Consider the following 18444-nt stretch of genomic DNA (forward strand, 5'->3'; position numbering starts at 1 on the left):
GCTCTTCTGGCTGTGAAGGAGGTTGCAGCCCAATCTTCCAGGAGATATCCTGGATTGGGTTTTTCTGAGCAATGCACAGGTGATGTGAGGAGCATCAGGTTTGTCCAAAGTCAAACAGCAGGAAAGCATGTCAGTTATGAGATTTTATGAGATTAAGCAACTTGGGAGGTTGCCAGAGTATACACTTATATAGTCAACAAGTCTTCTCTTCTCTGCTAATGAGCTCAGATTTGAACAACTCGCTTTGAATAAGCATACTGGAGGAAAAGAACATGTTCTAGAAAAACTATTAAGCTGATGATAGCCTCATGGCTTCATAAGAATAAGCTGGAGAATGCTGGCTGAAATGAAAGCATCTACACACTTAAAAGAAAAAATGGACTACAGAAAGAAAGTTAGACACAGTGACAATTTAGAAGCAGACAAAGCATTATACCTTACGTGACATACCAATGGCAGTTTTATATCATGGGTTCTAAGTAATACTGCACGTGAATTGTCACTAGGATCACCAACATCACAGTTCTGACTAATCATATTTCTCATTACCACTCAACTAAAGTAACAGAATTACTCACACAGTAGAAAAAGTTTTCTTCTTCTGAGAATGTGCATTTCCAGATCAATTGCATAGCACAACACTTTTTTAGCACTCTAGGCAGATTATGTATTCCTAATCATGCATTAGCTCAATAATCTTTCTGCCTTTCAGACAGAAATACACATCTTACATGTCTTCCTTCCTTGTTAAGACAAAAAGCCACTGGAAAACTTGTTTTCCACATAACCATCATCTTCATCTAAATAAAACATCCTTTATGTAGGTAAAATCTCATTGTCTGGAACATCTCTCTTTTTAATCCAGTGCATAAAATGCATTCCACGTAATTGGAGAAAAATAATGTGTTTGAGCTGCAATGTGGCACAAGTTCCACCCCAGATCCTTCCCCAGTGTTTTTTAAGAGAATACTTGGATAATAAGGCTTGCTACAATGGGCTCTGTGTGTGCCATGTGAGTCCTTCATGCTTCTTCAAGAGCCGTACTCCAAATGCATGTCAGCCAGCATAACAGGACTATCTTAGTCTCCTTATAATTAGCTGCTGGTATGGATCAGTAGGAGATTATAGTCCATAATTCCCAAGATGAGATGAAGTATGTAGTCAGGCCATGCTGAAACATACAGTTTACAAAGTAAATCAGTCAAGAGCCTCCCCTGAAAGCAAATCCTGTAGCAGAAAATGGATTTCTTACTAGTTTTACATAACTGTGCTTTCACTGCTGAAGGATACACCAAAATCTAGCATTGTCAATGGAGCAGTCCATGACCCAAAGTCCCTATTTAAACATGGGTATCTTTTGAGTCATTACTTTTTCTACAGATAGTTGTACAATTCAGTTTTATAAATAACACACAGCTTGTGAGCCAGTGCTCCACTGAGCATCAGCAAGACTGTCAAAAGGAACCCCCTTACTTTTCAAAAGTCCAGTCAGATGGCTGACATCAAACCACTAGTTCACATCAGGAAGTGAATTCCCTGCTCAAACTCACGTACCTGGCTCAGTTTGCAGAGCAGTGCAGTCTTATAGAGGACCAACTTGACGCCCTTTAGCTCAGAATTCCAGCCACTAACAGACACTCTGCCCAGACAAAATCCTCCCAAAATGCATTCCATAGTGGTGTAGGATTCCCTGCATCAGCTATTTTGATTGCACCCTAATGCAGACAGCCTTCATTAGTGCATTCAAGATTTAAGAAAGTGAAGGATGAGGTTTTATGCAAATAATTAAAAAAAAACATTCAAGATTAAAAGAACATTGGAAATGAAGGAATGTTCCTTTAAAAAAAAAATAACCTGATTAAGTGATAACTACTAGATCACAATCAGTAATATTTCAGTGACAAAACTATGATCTTAAAATGTGGATGTGAACACGTATTTCAAATTGTAGTTAGGAATGCTTAATCTTATAGAATTCAATCAAAGGCTGAGCTCCTGAACTCAGTCCACTGAAAGATTTTTCTCGTAAAGCTGTAAACTGATGTCAGAGTGATTCAGCTTGCCTTTAAACATGTAAGACACTTAGCTCATTGCTCAACAAAGGAAATATTTTTAAAACTCAGTGAGGTATTCTTTTGTGCAAAACTAACTTAGGAAAAAAATTAAAAAAAAAACCACCACTGAGCCCTTCTGACAAAATTTAGATTTTCGATTGACTTCCAAAGATGCATTATTTAAATAAGTATTGTAGAGCCCAGCCTTTGTTGGCTTTGTTTTTGGTAGTAAATAAATACACTTAAGACTGTTCTTTGGATCTATCACATCATCCCAAGCTACATACAGGGAACAGACGCCTGGCCCATGCTAACTGCTGAAGTGCTGAGGGCAGTTGGTTGGGAGAATGGCAGTTAACAGAGGCCAGAGCAATGGCCAGGACCATTCTTAAAGTTTAACAATACGTCTGGTCAAATTTGCATATCTTGGGATGTTAAATGCACTAGTATAAGCATAGCCATTGAATAACCACTAACTGACGAAGACCTATTGATTGGTAGGTCCCAGAGAATAGCTCTACTCCAGAAACTGTCCGATAGCAAAAGAGACACAGAAGGCAATTCCTTTAGGCAAATTTATTTTTTACAGTAAATGCAGAATCATAGAATCATTAAGGTTGGAAGGGACCTCAAAGATCATTGAATTCCAACCCCTCTGCCATGAGCAGGGATCCCTACCACTAGACCAGGTTGTAGAAAACCTCGTCCAACCTGAACTTAAAAACCTCCAGGGATGGGGCATCAACAACCTCCCTGGGCAACCCCTTCCAGTTCCTCACCACCCCTATAGTGAAGAATTTCTTCCTAATATCTAACCTAAATCTCCCCTCTCTCAGTTTAAAACCATTACCCCTTGTCCTATCACTACCTTCTCTGATGAAAAGCCCCTCCCCAGCTTTCCTGTAGGCCTCCTTCAGTACTGGAAGGATGTATTTGCAGAAATTCTGGTAACTGAGGCTTTGATCTTCAGTGGAAAGGGGCTGACCCTGAAAAATTACTGGAATTATAATCCTGAGCAGTTAGTTCCCAGAGTTTACATTCTGCAATATCCCCCATAGAAATGTCAGAATCTGAACATAAAGTTGAATAAACTCAAATATACAATGCAATTCCCATGTCTTTGAGCAAACACTAACCTTCTGTTCCATAAGTAATGTGTTTGTAGGGATTGCTGCAAATGCCTTGTAGCTTGTCTTGATCTTGTACTGCTAAAAGGGTAAACCAGAAAGCAGGAAAAGAAATAAAACAGGGTAGAAGAGGGATAGAGAGGGAAGAGAGGAGAAAGGTACGACAGAATGAAAGACAATTCCAATTGTCTTGCAGACACTTTGCAACAAAACAATGCTTATGTATTACCTAGGGAAGCTATTTCCAAATAAAATATACTGTTTCTGTTAAGATTTTAAAGGACTGTGAATGTGCATCTTTTAGTTTCAGGAATGAAGTAGAAAAAGGTGAATTCCTTGTACTAGCTTTTAACTTCCACAGTGATTTTGGTCACCTTCTGCTGATGATTATCCTTAAATGAATATCAGGAAAGGCTGCAAGTTTTTTCCAAGTTTGCTGGTGATTTGACATGATAATGCACGACTTCAACAACTGAACTTCAACAACTGCTGCTCTGTGGTGTAATCCTGAATTGCTAAATCAGAGGGATTTCTGTGATTGGCTTTAATGAGACTAATTAGGATCCTTCAAAGCTGAATTATTTGCCTGACTGGATAGATCATTTCAGTCATGTCACAGCTTTTCATCTTCTGAATAAGTAACTCTACCACCAAAAAAAATATTTCAAGGCAAGTGTAGGAGCTTTCACCCTCTAACCAAGCATACAAAACTGACTCTCTAAACCATACAAAATGCATGGTTTGGGGTACAAAGATTCAAAGATCAGCCTTAAAATTATTCTTTTTAAACAGTATCTATTTTAGACTGTATTAGCTTGCCCATTTTTCTTAACTCTTTAGAAACAATAAATTCTACATTTTCTTTGCAATTACAGAGGTTGAATTCAGTAATTTTTAAACAATTGGTGAGAATCTTGTATATTTGAATGAGTTCAAAAGAGGATTTGTAATCACATGACTGCTGAAATATTATATTTTTTTTACAGCTAAATAAGGATTTGCTACATTGTTCACTTTTCAGACACATTCTAATAAAAAAGCATAAATTCACATAATAGTAGAGTTCTACGTTATTGATTATTTCTGTGATAGTCACCCAGAAATAAAGTTACTTGGTAATCAATTCAGGTTTTTTAATGTATTCTTGTCTGCAATAGTGAATACTGGTGATTGTGAGATAACAGGCTGAGCAGCATGATGTATTTTGGCTTGTTCTTTTGTAACCTTTTTCTTTCTTTATATCTAATAAAACTCTAGATGACAGAGGAGCCAAAATTTTAATTCAGATAAGAGAATCTTATATAATCTTCACACCTCTCTTGAAATATTGTAGTACACCATCTTTGAATTCTTTCTATGGATAATATTATGTTTGCTTTTGGCTTTACTCATATTTTTTTACCCAGAAGTTGGAGACAGACATTCAAGAAGCCGATAATCAAAATAATCGTGTTGAATGAACAGTCTGACAAGGTAGAATAATGCAAATGCTGGAACTGTGCTTTTTGGTTGGTTGGATTTTGGGGGGGTTTTTTGGGGGGTGGGAGTGGTAATAATTTAAATGAGATTTGGTGATTCTAACTTTGATATCCACCATTTAAGTGCTTCAGTCACAACTTTTATACTCATAGGCATTTCTACAGGATAATTTATCTCATTCCAAAATAGGTACCGAGAAAGGTAAAATAAAATCATCTTGTACATACATCATCTTCTCTTTGTTAGCTATAATGGAATTGCCCAAGTTGTGCTTGGACACCTAACTTTCTCATGTCAAAAGTCATGTGAGTTGAATGCTGCCTTTTGAACATGTAGATAGCAACACTCTGTAGGTTCACATGGGCATTTATGTATATACAAAATCTATATGTAGATATGACATTAAATACTGCACACTGAAGTAAGAGGGAAAACCAAAATTCCAAATGCTAAAATTGGCACATCCACAAAAATTATCCTTTTTTTATTGCTTATAATGTTTGCTTATAACTGATAGACAATCAAGAAAATTACATAACTGAACATGAAAAAGAAACGCAATGTCTTCATCAGACTATTACATAAGAAGAGATGGGTATCATATATGCTGAGAATACTGGGACCACTTTGAAGTTAGTTCTACAGTTATATGAACTAAACAAAGACATATCAGACTGTTAAAATGTAGAAGTTTCTATACTGCTTTAATGTGCTTTATCACTTTCAGATACTGTAGAACTTGTGAGCAATGTGCTATTGTCACAATGTCTGAGATGAAGGGAAAATCTTAAATTCAGTTTCTCATCTATATGAATATGTTTCCTGACACATCAGTTCACACTACTCAAAATTATTTTTTTTATGCCTAAATACATTTAATAATCTGGTCCATAGGAATCTAGCAGTATTTTTAAATGGCCATGGACACTTAGGTCTGCAGTCCTGCACTGGGGGCCAGTCAGAAGCAAACCAACTCCCTTATTAAAGCTCTGGAGAATATCAGCCTGGAGACCTTTGGTGAAAATATCCTGCTTTTCTTGCTGAAGTGATTATCTAGGGCACGTACTGGATATTTCAAAGTGTGCTAGACACATACCTCTAAAGGCCTATTACTCTTCATGAGTAATCTTTCCTGCTTTGTGGTAGGTTTTGCAGCTGTGCTGAATTCTGTTGCTACAGTTAGTTGTTTCCCAAGCTGTTTGGGGCAGATCTACATGCATTCCTGTGCTACATTCAAATAGAAAAAATCAAAGCATGTGTAGGAACAATACCCCATGAAAGCAATGCCAAGTTTTCAAACAACAGCCAAAAGTTTTTATTCTAATCTGCTCCTGCAAAATGAAAAATTTTATCTGTCTCTACTCCATCCTACTGTCCATTTTGCTATATTAGGTCCATGAGGACACTATTAAACTGCCTGCAAAGTGCAGGGAGAGGATTTTTATTTCCTGTGGTCACCCACAGCTCACACTTCACACCGATTTATGGATCTATGTTTATAAACATACTTAGCAAAACAGTCATATTTTAAAATCATTTGAAAACAAAAATAAATATATGAAGCATGGGAAAGCATGTGTTTATATATATACAAATGAAAATAGTTAAATAAGTTTGTAGGTTATTCTTTGATTTGCATTAATTGGTGCATGCATAGGCATAGACAGATAAAAGCTCTCCATTAAGGAATCCCATTTGCATAATTGCTTTGATACCATGCTAATGAAACAGTTTGACATGAATACTGAAAGGTACATCTGATGTCAAAATTCTGGTTTAATAGGTGTTGGATTAATACATGTCCTAACATTGCTTTGACCACTCTCAAAGCAATATTAAGGTTGCCAAATTACACATGTCAAAGTCAAGCATTTCTAGATGTTGTGCTTTTCCCTCGATATTCACTTAGCTCATTCATACATGCAAAAACTTTGTCATGCATCAACAGTCATCTCGTGGAGCAACCTGCTTTCTGTCTAGTTCTAACCTGAGCTGATTGGTACTAACGAGACCTAAATGTTGCTTAGGATGTTAATTTTGCTTCTCCTCAAACCTTTCATTTTTTTTATCTGAAAATATACTGAGATTCGAGGCTGGAGTGTTATCTGGGAGCCATAAACTAGGTATGGAAATAAATGAAAGCAGGAGGAAAAGGGGGTGCTGAATGCACACTACTATTAAATGTAAATTAAGAGACAGCCTCATTTTTTAAAACCATAACAGACCTTTCCTGCACTGAACACTCACCTGCATTTCATTTATATGTTTTAGATATTCCACATACCCAGTGGAGCCAGCTTTCTCTGCATGATTAAAAATCACACCAGACTAATGATCCAGGTCTGTCAAACTGATGGACAATCTCCCAGTCTCCATGGGGTGGTGGGGCACTTTCTAATGTGTTCTGATGTAAAGAGTGTTATAACCTCTGCAAATACAAACCCAGTCAATAGCTCTGGGTCACAGGCAGAGAATCTCCTTACTGCCAGAGACTCTCACAGTGCTCCTAGCACTAATAGAAACTGCAACTCTGCAATCTGCAAGCTCAGTCAAGCCTTCCAGTTTTGTCGGGGTGGGTCAGGGCAGGGCAGGGGGGAGGGAGGTCGTTTCTTGGAATTTCTATGATTTAATTTCTCTCTTTTTTTCATTAAGTAATACTGACAGGGTGTAGCAATGCTGCACAGCTGTGCACAGCACAATGGTTCCTCTTGGGTTGCTTGGTTTTTAAAAGAACCATTCATGACAATTGTTACTTTGTGCAGATTTAAACCTCTCATTTTCAATTAGTATTTTCCAAGCAGTTCAAGTCAACCTTGCCATGGCCAAGCTGTTAGGAACACATCTGACACAACCTGATCTGGCAGACCAGGTTGTAATTCTGCTCTGTGAACAAATAAATCAATACACTATGATAGCCTTTCTGAGATAGACAGAGCTCAGATATCAGCAAGAGGAGGCACAGAGAAAGCAGAGAGTTCAGAGATAAGATAAAAGAGGCTGGAAAGCCTTCTGCAGCTCTGATGTCTTCTGCCACGAGCTCTTCCTTTTCACATAAAAGTTCCTTTTGTTTTCACCTACCTGCTGAATGTTTTCTGATCAGCTTTTCTTTCCTTCCCCTTCCCATTCTTGAGATTTATCTTTGGGTTGAAAGTGTGACTGGCTCCCAAGCCCTCCTGCAGCACCTGCCTTCATTGCTTATTCTCACTCTGCTGAGACTCTCCCACCTTTGGGTGGATGGCAAACAGCAGGACCATGCTAATCTGTCTAGTGTGAGACTTTCATATTTGCAGCAGCCCATGTTGTAAGAAGCTCAAGTTGATTATTTTTTTTTCCCTTGCCCTCGTCTAGCACAACAAGATGCGAGAAATACCGAAGGAAGGCAAGAAGCAGGAAACTGTCCTTGTGTTCCCTCTGGCTCTTGGCCTGTGCTCAGGCTAAGCTCAGCAGTGCCTCAGGGCTGGTCCCCAAGAGGCTCAGAATGGCTGGGGAGGGAGTGCAGTCCCCTGGGGACAGGGGAGGAGGGGAGGGATGGGGTGCTTGGGAATTGGTTGTCCCTGGAACGGCCAGTTCACATTGGTCAGATTAAGCTGCTTCTAGCTCAGCCCTGCACCTAAGATCACCATATTTCTATTACTTTCAGTGGAATTACATGTCAATTTACATTAGCATGGGGTGTATAGAATAAGCTTTGTGGTTTATTTTTGGCACACCAATGTTTTAAGGGCACTTCAAAAATAAGTGTACCGAACGTATATCAGAGCCACTGGACACAGATCCATGTTTTTTAGCAGCTCCTTCCCATTCATGAATAAAGTGCTTTATTTTTATGCTAAAGGATTCCTACAGCACCTTCCCTCATAACACAGAACCCATTGCTAGCAATTTGATATAGCAGTATTTAGTCTTTGTTATCAATATGAAAGCAATTCCTTTTTAAACATTTTTTACACAGCTCATTTATTTTACTAGTATTCTACAACACAGATATGATTTTTCTCTACGGGGACAAAGAACTATTAGAAAATAAGCATGCACCAAGAGTACCTTGGGTTTGATGTTTTCAGGGTCAGGAGGCAGGGAAAAAGATTGTGGTGAAGTCAGCTCTCTGGGTCTTGATGGCAGTGTGCCTGGTGACTTGTCTGAGACAGGAGACCTGCACTTTAACGCCGGCGAGGTGGCAGATTGCTCAGGTCTTGGAGAGGAGGAATTAGACATATAATTTGTGTGCACCAATGAAGAAGTAAGCTGCAGTGGATGGGAATTCATATTACCAGTTTGTGGAACCGGTGGAGTAGAATGAGGCCGTGAAAGAGACCACTGCTTTGAGACACTTGAAGAGGAAGCCCTCGTCTCCTCAACAGACATTCGGGATGAATCTGATTTAGATCTAGAAGCTGAATGCAAAATAGTTGGGGAAGGAGATGAGTGTTTTTCTACGGTGGGGGAGAATACGCCACTAAGACCAGTAGAAGAAAGCAAAGGGTATGACCGACAGGTAAAGATGGGTGAGTAAGTGTGTACTCTCTGGGACTTCTGGGGTGCCTGGGACCTGGAGGCAGCAGACCACAGCCCTTCTGGAGAAGGAGAGGTGGGGTGGGCAACTGAAGAGGATGCTGGGGCATGAGGAGGAGGCAGCATAGACTGCAAACCTGGAGAGGCAACTGATTTTCTATGAGAGGAGAGAGGGGATGACAGAGGACTTCGGAAGTCTGGAGAAAGTGTTCCTACTGAAAGGTGTTTTTTAGGAGAAAGGGACCTCACCCTAGGGGCAGAATAGGGCTTGGAGGGTAAAGGCGGATGCCGAGCGCATCCTGAAAGCCAATAATCTTCTCTGCTGGGAGAACTTGACCGTCTAGGAGGGCTTGAAACAGATTTCTTTGGGGTCGGGGGAGTTGTTTTGGACTTTTGATCTATTGCAAGTGTTGAGGAGCCAAGGGAGCTAGGAGAAAATGTGGGACAAGAAGCAGGGGAAAGTGGTCTCCGCTGAGAAGAGCCTGATCGCAAAATGGCAGTTAAGAGGGTCAGTCTGGTTGGCAGAGGGGATCTGGCTCCTGACTTTGCTAAATTTCCTCTAGATGATATCTCTGTGCAAGGCTCATTTATACTACATATGGTCGAAGAAGAGCCATAAAGAGAGGGTGGAGACAAAGGTTTAGGGCTAGGAGATAATGAATGTGTTACTATATGTACAGGGACAGGAGATAAAGCATTCAATCTTTTGGATGAATGGGGGGATAAAGGCTGAGCTGAAAATCCTTGAATTTCAGCTGAACATGAAGGATCAGGGGAAAGACTGGGGCTCTTTGCTGGATCAGTGGATGTGGTAAAGTCTCCCATTTTGCAAACACAGCCAGAGGTATAGAGACTTGGTGTTTGTAGGTTCCCATACAATCGAGGAGTGGAGTAACAACTACTTGATGCAGAAGAGGATACTTTAGACATGGAGGGGGGTGAGCTATGGGAAGCAGACTGAAAGTAGAGAGATGAATCTTGCTTAGAAAACCCAGTTGCTGACTGCCAGTTGTTATGGGAGTCTTCCAGCGAAGAGGCTTGATTCAGGTTAACCATGGCACCACACACTACTCTCTGGTTAATTGGAGAAATTAAGTGGACAGCAGGTGGTTTAGAGGAAAGATGATCAGAGGTGGAAAGAGTAGAAATTAACTGGAGAAAAAAGAAAAACAGAAATGTTAATACAGGTGGACCCTGTGGAACTGTTAAGCACCCCACATTTCAGTCCTGCAGTCATGCATCTAGTGTTTCCATTAGTACTGCTCAGTGGGTTAAAAGCACAGGGCTGCCTGAAACTCAGGGATACAGCCTGATGGATATTGCCCTCCGGGGAGGTGACTGAGTGCAGACAAGGTATGTGTTACTTCATTTTTATGAGACCTCAGTTTTGTTGACATGAAGAAAGTTCAAGGCTACTGTATTTTTCACTTTAGGTAAAACTACAGACAGTTGTGCCTTCGGTGTCTAGAATCATGTGATGTCATTCGCATTGTGCAAACACAATGGAAAGCAGGAGAGCTGCAAGATTGTCCCATCTCGCTTTATCCGGTCAGTGGAAAGTAGCCTTTCTGTAAATGAGATTCAAGTCGAGTACTCCTTTTCCCTTTCAGTAAACACCTTCTGCAGCACTGTGATATCAGAACAAGATTCGGGCTCAGAACTACTTAAATGAGACATTCAGTTTGTTTTTCACTTTCTTGTCATTCACAGAGCAGCATATTTGACAGTTTGCAGGTATATAAGAGCCCTTATCCCCTTCTCCACAGTCTTACAATACACTAATAAAACAGTAATGAAGTCTTTCATGAGTGCCTTTTTCTTAGGTCTATTCTAATTAGGATTTGTCAAAACTAATTAGAGCATACAAGTATATTATCAACCTTTTATACAGTTTCATGCTTCTAAAGAAAGACATTCTCTCAAAATCTTCCAAGTTATTATGAGGCTGAAATTAAAAACTGGGGTATATACAATATGAATAAACCATATCAGTAAGAAATAGTGAGCTAAGTCAGCTGTAAAATCAAAAGGCTACATATTATCACCTCACTTTTGACTGAACAATTTGAAAGCAGAGAAATTTACTCTAATCCTTACAGACTTCATATAAATTTAAGAACATCTATTTATCTATTGTTTGATGCCCTGAAAAGATTATGCAAGTCTATAAAATAAAATTTAAACATCCCATTTCTACATACACAACTTACACATGGCTTTGGCTCAGCTTATTAATTCTATTTTTAAAAGCAATTATCTTTTCCATAAGAGATAGGAATTACTATTATTATATCTTAGAGTATATATCACAAATTGAAAATAAGTAAAAAATATTTAATTTTCAAGTGAGAGCACAGGCTGTGGGTAGCTATGACAGGAGAGCAAGATTTACAGGCTTTAGAAGGCTAAACTATACCTAAAATGCTGAATATGGACTAAATATGCACAGCAGAACCCTATTAGCCCATATAACTTAAAACAAGTGAGCTCTTCCTGCTAAATGGTAGCAAACAGCAACCCTTGTAAACTGAAGATACTTTCTGCTTCTGCCTTCAGATAAGACAAGGCAATGCCTTGATTTGTAGAAACAAACACCAACCACCAGAATGCCTTTACAACCACACTAACTTCCCTTGATTGTATATGCATGTTAAGGTGTCCCATTTTGAAGTGGAAAGCCAATGGATAAGTACAGTACAAATATTAGAATAAAAAAATAACTTCCATTATACCATTGTACCATATATTCTATTGGAAAAAATCATTATGAATCTCATCATAATTTCAGCTTGAAAAAGATGCTAATTAAGAATCAGAAAAAGTACTGGAAATTGAGAATAATTTACCAGTATTTAAACATTGTGAAAAAAATTTATTAAATAGGTCATGAAACAGAAAATAAGTTAAATATTTAAAAAAGCGGGATGGTAATACATGTGATAATTTGGAGCAGCCTGATAGATTTAAAAATGAGTTCTGGAAGCTGATGAAGGACCAAAACAAAACTAGGGAATTAAATCCCTCTATTTAAAAATAGAAAAGATAGATAAATTTCCCTTACAAAGACAACAGATTAAAAGAAAATGAGGAATTAATGTGAAATTCCATAATGAAAGAGCAGGATGTGCAATGACTTCTAATTAGTTAAAATTTTGTAAGAAAGATTTATAAGCAACTAGGAAAATGTGGTAACAGATGATAAATATGCTCCTGCAAGTATGATAAAGACATTTTGCTGTAGTCTTCTTCCGGTGTGAACACCACTGAACATTTATGTGCAGACCTAACTGAGCCATTATTCAAGTCTTCTGAAAACATTTTGCTAATGTATTACAGTGTTAACTACAGCTACATTTATCACTCTCCTATTTGCAGGATCAGAGAATCATGTCAATGTTGGTTGGAAGTGACTTCTCGAGGTCATCTAGTACAACCTCCTGCTCAAAGCAGGGTTCTTGTCAGCACCAGCGGGTCAGGACAGCTGTGGAAATGTCTCGCCAAGTCTCTGAAGACCTGTGGCAGCGTGTGTCAGTGCTGTATCACCCCACAGTGAGGAAGCTTCTCCAGATGTCCAGCTGGGACCTCTCATGCTTTGATTTATGACCATTGCTATCTCACCTGCAGGGAAGAGTTTGGCTCTGCTATCACTCGAACTGCCCTTCAAGTAGCTGTGGGCTGTTCATAGATACAAACAGATGGCTGTCTCTTGGTGGGAGTCAACAAAGCGAGGTTTCTCAGCTCTCAGGTGGCCTGGCCACATTTGTAGCTTTGTGCTGGACTCCCATTCCCTTCCTCACACCTTTCTTGAATTTGGGTATGAGGAGCCACCAAATTGAGTACAGTTTTACAGGTGCAGCTTCCCTGTGCCAGTAGATGAGACATAACAAATTCCATTGACCAATGGGATTTGTTTTGCCTTTTTTTTATGTTTAGTTTTTCTATTGGTTTAAAACACTTCTGCAATTGTACTGTATTAGTGCAGAGGAAATGAGTGACAGAAGTAGATTTGTGTTCATTTGGTCTGTGATTCAACTGCAAGCCTTTTTCTCTTCTCAGAAGCACCTCAGATAAACATTTCCCAAAAGCCTATAAAGAAAATTTTAATAGGTGGCAGGGTTACTTTGACATGCAGGGATCAAGGAACTTGAAAAAGATCTTGTTGCCTCACATATGATGATCCCAGAAATATCAAGGAGGACATAATCTTAGTATTGAGCCTTGCCCAGGAGACCTTCAGCATGTTTGAAATGGCAGAGCTAGGTTGAATACAGGCAATTTGTCTTTTTGGCGAGATCACTTTATTTTGGTAGGGCACCAAAATTTGGTTACTTATACCAGAAAGGCCCTGATAGATGTCAGACAGGAAGAGGGAAAGGGAAAAAGTGTCACAAATGGAGACCCCCCAGAAGGCAAAAATCGTATCCAAGAGAGGATGCAGCTTGATGTAGACCCAGTCTCTGAGACAGTTATCCATGCTTTGATTGCAGTAGCATTTGATTATAAATGGGAAAAAATAGATTCCCTATCACAGCCTGCAACCTGAAAATCAGAAAGACTGAAAGAAGCACTGGAGACTGTGGAAAACCTGACAGACTCTCTGGAGACAGCACAGTATACTAGCCTGTAAGCTGAGACCCAATTAATGTAGATGTCATTCAGAACAGTCCAGTTTCTCCCAACCAGGAAGGTGTATTCTTTCTGGCGGTGGTGGGAGTTTGTAGGGACCCTTGACTGGTTTGTCTGGAAAAGCCAAACCAGATGACAATGCCAAGTGATTTTGACTACCCTAAAAGCCTTCTGGCTACTGATCCTCCACAGTGAGGCAAGAAGTTTCTCCAAGCTGAGTTAATGTCCTGGCATTCAAGGGAGCAGACATGTCCCCCCTCACCCCAAATTTTGCACTCCTGAGGGCAGCAGTCAGCTTCTCTCTCACAGAGCTAGACTCTCTTTAAAATTGAGGGGGGGGGGGGGGGGAAAGACAAAAAAAAAACAACACCACAATACAAATCGTAAACTATCACCAAAAAAAGTCCAAATATGATGAGAAGAATTTATTATTAAAAAAAAAAATAAAACAACCTGATTTGTTTTTAGACTTTGAATATGGTATAGCATTTCCCATCATCAGTCAGGACCTTTACACCTCAAAGAATAACAGAAGCTTCCATTTTTTCAAGGTTGTTCTTTTTTTCTTTTTTCTTGTTTTTTTTTCTTTTGATTTAAACACAGTCAGAAATTAATGAAACTGTAGGAGCCCTCTGGTGCTGTTGGGGTAATCCTCTGTACAACAAAGTAGTCCCCAGTACTGATTCTTGTTCTTCTCATGTCTGACAGGAAACCCATGGTCTAATTATGCTTTTGTATGAACATAATTTTCTACATAACAACTCTCAAGTGAGACATGATACTTCTATTATAATCCTTGAACTGACAAGGTAGCCCCTATATGGAACCTTTTGTACACAGGGAATCGACTAATAGATAAATAATGCAACCATTTAATATTTTTTAAATTTTTCTTCATTTCTGAACCAACGATACTTCATTAGATAGTAATGCTCAAGGAGACATCAAAGAAGAACCAAAACATCAGTGAAAAAGCAAGTTCATAAGAAACATCATCTTCTTATGAAGAGATAAAGACAGCCAGAGAGACTTGAAAAACGAAAACTGAGAAAGTGCTTGTAATCTTGAAGAACTGTGACTTATGGACAGTTATGAGTTATACATTACCCATACTACATGCTCTACATGCTATCTCCACATTCAGGTGAATAGCTAGTCAATTCCTTGTACTGTGCAATCTGTATTTTCTGTTTACCAGCTAACTCTCTGCTTACTTGTCAAGTCATCAAAGCTTAGGAAAGCTACAGCATAGTCTTAGAAAATATCCACCCAATTTCTGTAATAGCTTTTAAAGAAACTGTCCAAGTAAGCCTGGAAGAATCTGCATACTGAAGTAAATCCGTATTTCCTTAAAAAATTATTCTTTTACAATCTCCTTCCCCTACATAGATTTATCTATGCTTTTCTATCTTCCTCAGGTAAAATTCGCTCTGAATTCACTGGGAGTTTCTTGGAAGAAATTAGTATTTTTAAAGCTGGAAATCCCAAACCAGAGTAGATTTCTTATTCACAATTCTCTCAATCAAAAACTGAGACAGAATTTGACAAAAAACTGTGTAGCACAAATATTTCAACACACAATAGGAAGTCCTACTAATTTTCAGAGACAAAGTAGCCATGCTCAACTATTTTTTTAAAGTATCAATGAAGAATGGTATTTTCAACTAATGGAAACCCTGATGAGGTCAAAGGAAATGTCTGAATTTATTCCAAGTGAGGGTGCTGCTATTTTATCAAAGGTAGAGTTTACCTCTGCATACACATCCTTGAAAAATATCAGTGCTCTTCCCAAGATAAGAGATATTAACATTTTGTGCAGTAAATTGGATTGACACATTTTGAAAATTAAACATTTCAAAGACCCTTTTTTTTAATTCTCCCAGTGGCAATTTAAATCTTCATTGAATCAATAAATGAGCCCTATAAAGATCAACATAAAATGGACCTTTCAGCTTCACTAATTCTTTACACCTGTGCAAAGGCAGTGCTAACCTACAATCACAATAATAGGGTCTTTACAGCTTCTTTCTCTAGCATAGAGGGCTGCAGCAGGTGCTGAGGAAATAAATAGGTCTAGGAATTCTGATGCTACTAATTCAAGAGATCTACAGGCTCCATTGATTTCAATGACCTCAGCCAGTTTAGACTAGCTAGTATTCTAATACCTGATTAACTTGCTATCATGATGATCTGCTCTTAAGGGAAAGAACAACAGATCTCCATTACCTGCTCCATTTATACACCAGAGCCATAGGGAAAGGCAGTAAGTCAGAAGGGCTCAGACAACCCTTTAGAATCCAAACATTACAGAAATGAAAATGCTAATTAAGGAAAAAATTGGCCAAGCTGTTTTAAAAACTGGCACAGTATCTCTGTCCTGAAAGCTTTAGAAAACAAAGGTTACCTCTAGAGCTTAAATACCAGGTTACCTGATTTTTTTGCAGATCAGCAGTGCTGTGGGAAAGCACAGCACCTGGAACATGCCCTTCGCCAGGTTTCCCTGCCCCGGTGCCAGGGGAAAGGTGGGATGTGGCCAGCAGTTGAGCACTGATGGGATCGTAGCCATTGGAAGGCGGATGAACATTTTTCAAGGCAGCAGCTACTTCATCTTCATCACCTGAGTCTGTAATCAGGATAAACTCAGCCTTAAAAAGATCATTCTCCTGCATTTCTCCTTTGCTCGAGCTACACCCCGGTGACTGGAAAGGCGTTCGGGCGCTGTCTGTACCGACGGTGGACACACAGTCTGGTCTGGCTCCGGTCTTTAAGGCCAGCTCACCAGAGACTGCATTAGACTGCAAAAGACACAAGGCAAAAGATCTCAATTAGCTGCATCTTATTTATGTTCTGCAAAACATCAAGTAATTTTGGCTTGCAGCATTGGCTGGCACTGAACTACCAGCAGTGCAGAAGGTGAAGGAAGAATGTGGGCACGAGCACCCAGCAGAAAGCAGTCCCTCAGGGATCTCCCCACTTTCAGCTCCCCAGACGATGCTGCAGAAGCTGCCTTCCTGGTACTCGCAGAGCAACAGGGGACCCTGTGCACAACGATGGCCTGAGCCCTGGAGCTGCCACGGGAGCTGAAAATGAGGGTGCAATCAAGCCAAATGAGCTGTCAGACCAGACTACACCAGACACGATGGGAAGGCATCCCGACTGCGGGATCCACGGGAGAGGACAATGCTCCTCAGAGGAGTCTGACAGACAAATCTGGGACAAAACCTATACATATTAATGGAGAAACAAAGGCCCTTAAGCCAAGGCATTCTCTGAAGAGAGCAGACAAAGAACCTGAGGTCAGAGAGCTTTACTGTATGTTCAACCTTCTCAGCACAGACAACAATTGTTCTATTTTCTGCAGTCTCCTCTTCCCATGTGTAATTTCTCAGGCATGCTTTGCAGGAGAGGAGGAGTAGTACAAGCTGGACACGCAAGCTGGACATGCGCATCACCAAGTCATTTAATATTTCAACAGCTAAAGCAGGAATGAGGTAAATTAATAGAAATATTGTGTACTGCAAGAGAAAGCCTGTAGATGGGGCTCGTATGCAAATCCTGCTTGGGGAATATAGTAATGACACATTTCCACTGGCAGCTCCATGAGTCCCAGAAGCTCACTTATTTTGAAAAATATTGGACCATAATGGGGCATACTACCAGTATGAGTTTGGAGAAGTTACTTTCATTATCTGGTCTGTTTTTTAAAAATATTATTCAGGTTCTAGATATTTTAGAAAAGGGAGTAGTCAGTGCTATGAAGTCATCAGGGCTGCATTGCCTGCCAGGTAAGTTTTCTCTGCTTACAAACACAGGGAGACAGAGGTCAGGAACATCTGATTCTGCCTTATCCAGGGCACTACTTACAGCAAAAACCAATACTGAGTGGCTGGAAATGTAGCTCATGAGTTACATTATCCAGAGGATAATATTCCAGTGCATGTCTCTTCAAACAAGCCCATTCTCTGTCCAGGCCAACCCTTTTTAAGTCAGATGGGCTACTGAAAATGCTGAAACCTGTTCAGGCCAGAGGACTCTGAACTTCTGGAGAAAGTTTATTAGCACCAAGAACTGCAGCCCCAGCAATGTCCGAGGGAAGGAGCTGTTACACAAGAGCAGAATCACCATAAGCATTAATATTAATCTGAGGGTTCCGGTTTCCTATCAAGTGGCATGGAATAAAGTAAAAGAGGCTGTTAAGCATTGTGAGATGGGAAAGGAATAACAGACACTATGGACTGGTAAAACCAGCAGGAGAACGAGCAAGGTTGTACTGCTGGCTTCACTATCATGGGAAATCATGGGTACAAGCTTTCAAAAACAAAAAGCAAGTTTTCACTTTGATGCATTACTAGGCAGCTATGAAGGGTATTGACACCTTTGCTGGAAGCCACAGCACTGGCATTTGCTGAAACCAGGATCCAGTGACCACCTCTTGGTTGATTCCCAAATGATAACACTGCTCACACATCACCCTTGGTCCCAAGAAGATCAGGAAGGAACCTCCCCTTATCTGACAATATAGCCCTTGCGTGACTGACAGACAACAGTATTGAGATTCCTTCCAATATAAAGTCTGCCAAAGGCAAAACAGGCTGTTGAGTAAATATCAGTCTTTTCTTGTGCAACAATTCAGCATCTCCAGTAGG

General features: G+C 39.8%; 1 protein-coding gene across 4 annotated transcripts in view; it reads right to left on the reverse strand.

Annotated features, from left to right (window-relative positions):
- MLIP (muscular LMNA interacting protein) overlaps positions 1 to 18444 on the reverse strand; it is a 104399-nt gene that overhangs the window by 43333 nt on the left and 42622 nt on the right. For 2 of the 4 annotated variants that reach the window (XM_051613578.1, XM_051613575.1), the window contains exons 3-5: positions 16228 to 16593; positions 8705 to 10324; positions 3191 to 3262 (exon numbers count right to left, since the gene is read on the reverse strand). In XM_051613578.1, the coding sequence (XP_051469538.1) occupies positions 3191 to 3262; positions 8705 to 10324; positions 16228 to 16593 (2058 nt within the window). The remainder of the gene's footprint in view (positions 1 to 3190; positions 3263 to 8704; positions 10325 to 16227; positions 16594 to 18444) is intronic. The other 2 variants (XM_051613576.1, XM_051613577.1) reach the window with 2 other exon arrangements.

Source organism: Apus apus, chromosome 3, assembly GCF_020740795.1.
Source record: "Apus apus isolate bApuApu2 chromosome 3, bApuApu2.pri.cur, whole genome shotgun sequence".
Lineage (NCBI taxonomy): Eukaryota > Metazoa > Chordata > Aves > Apodiformes > Apodidae > Apus > Apus apus.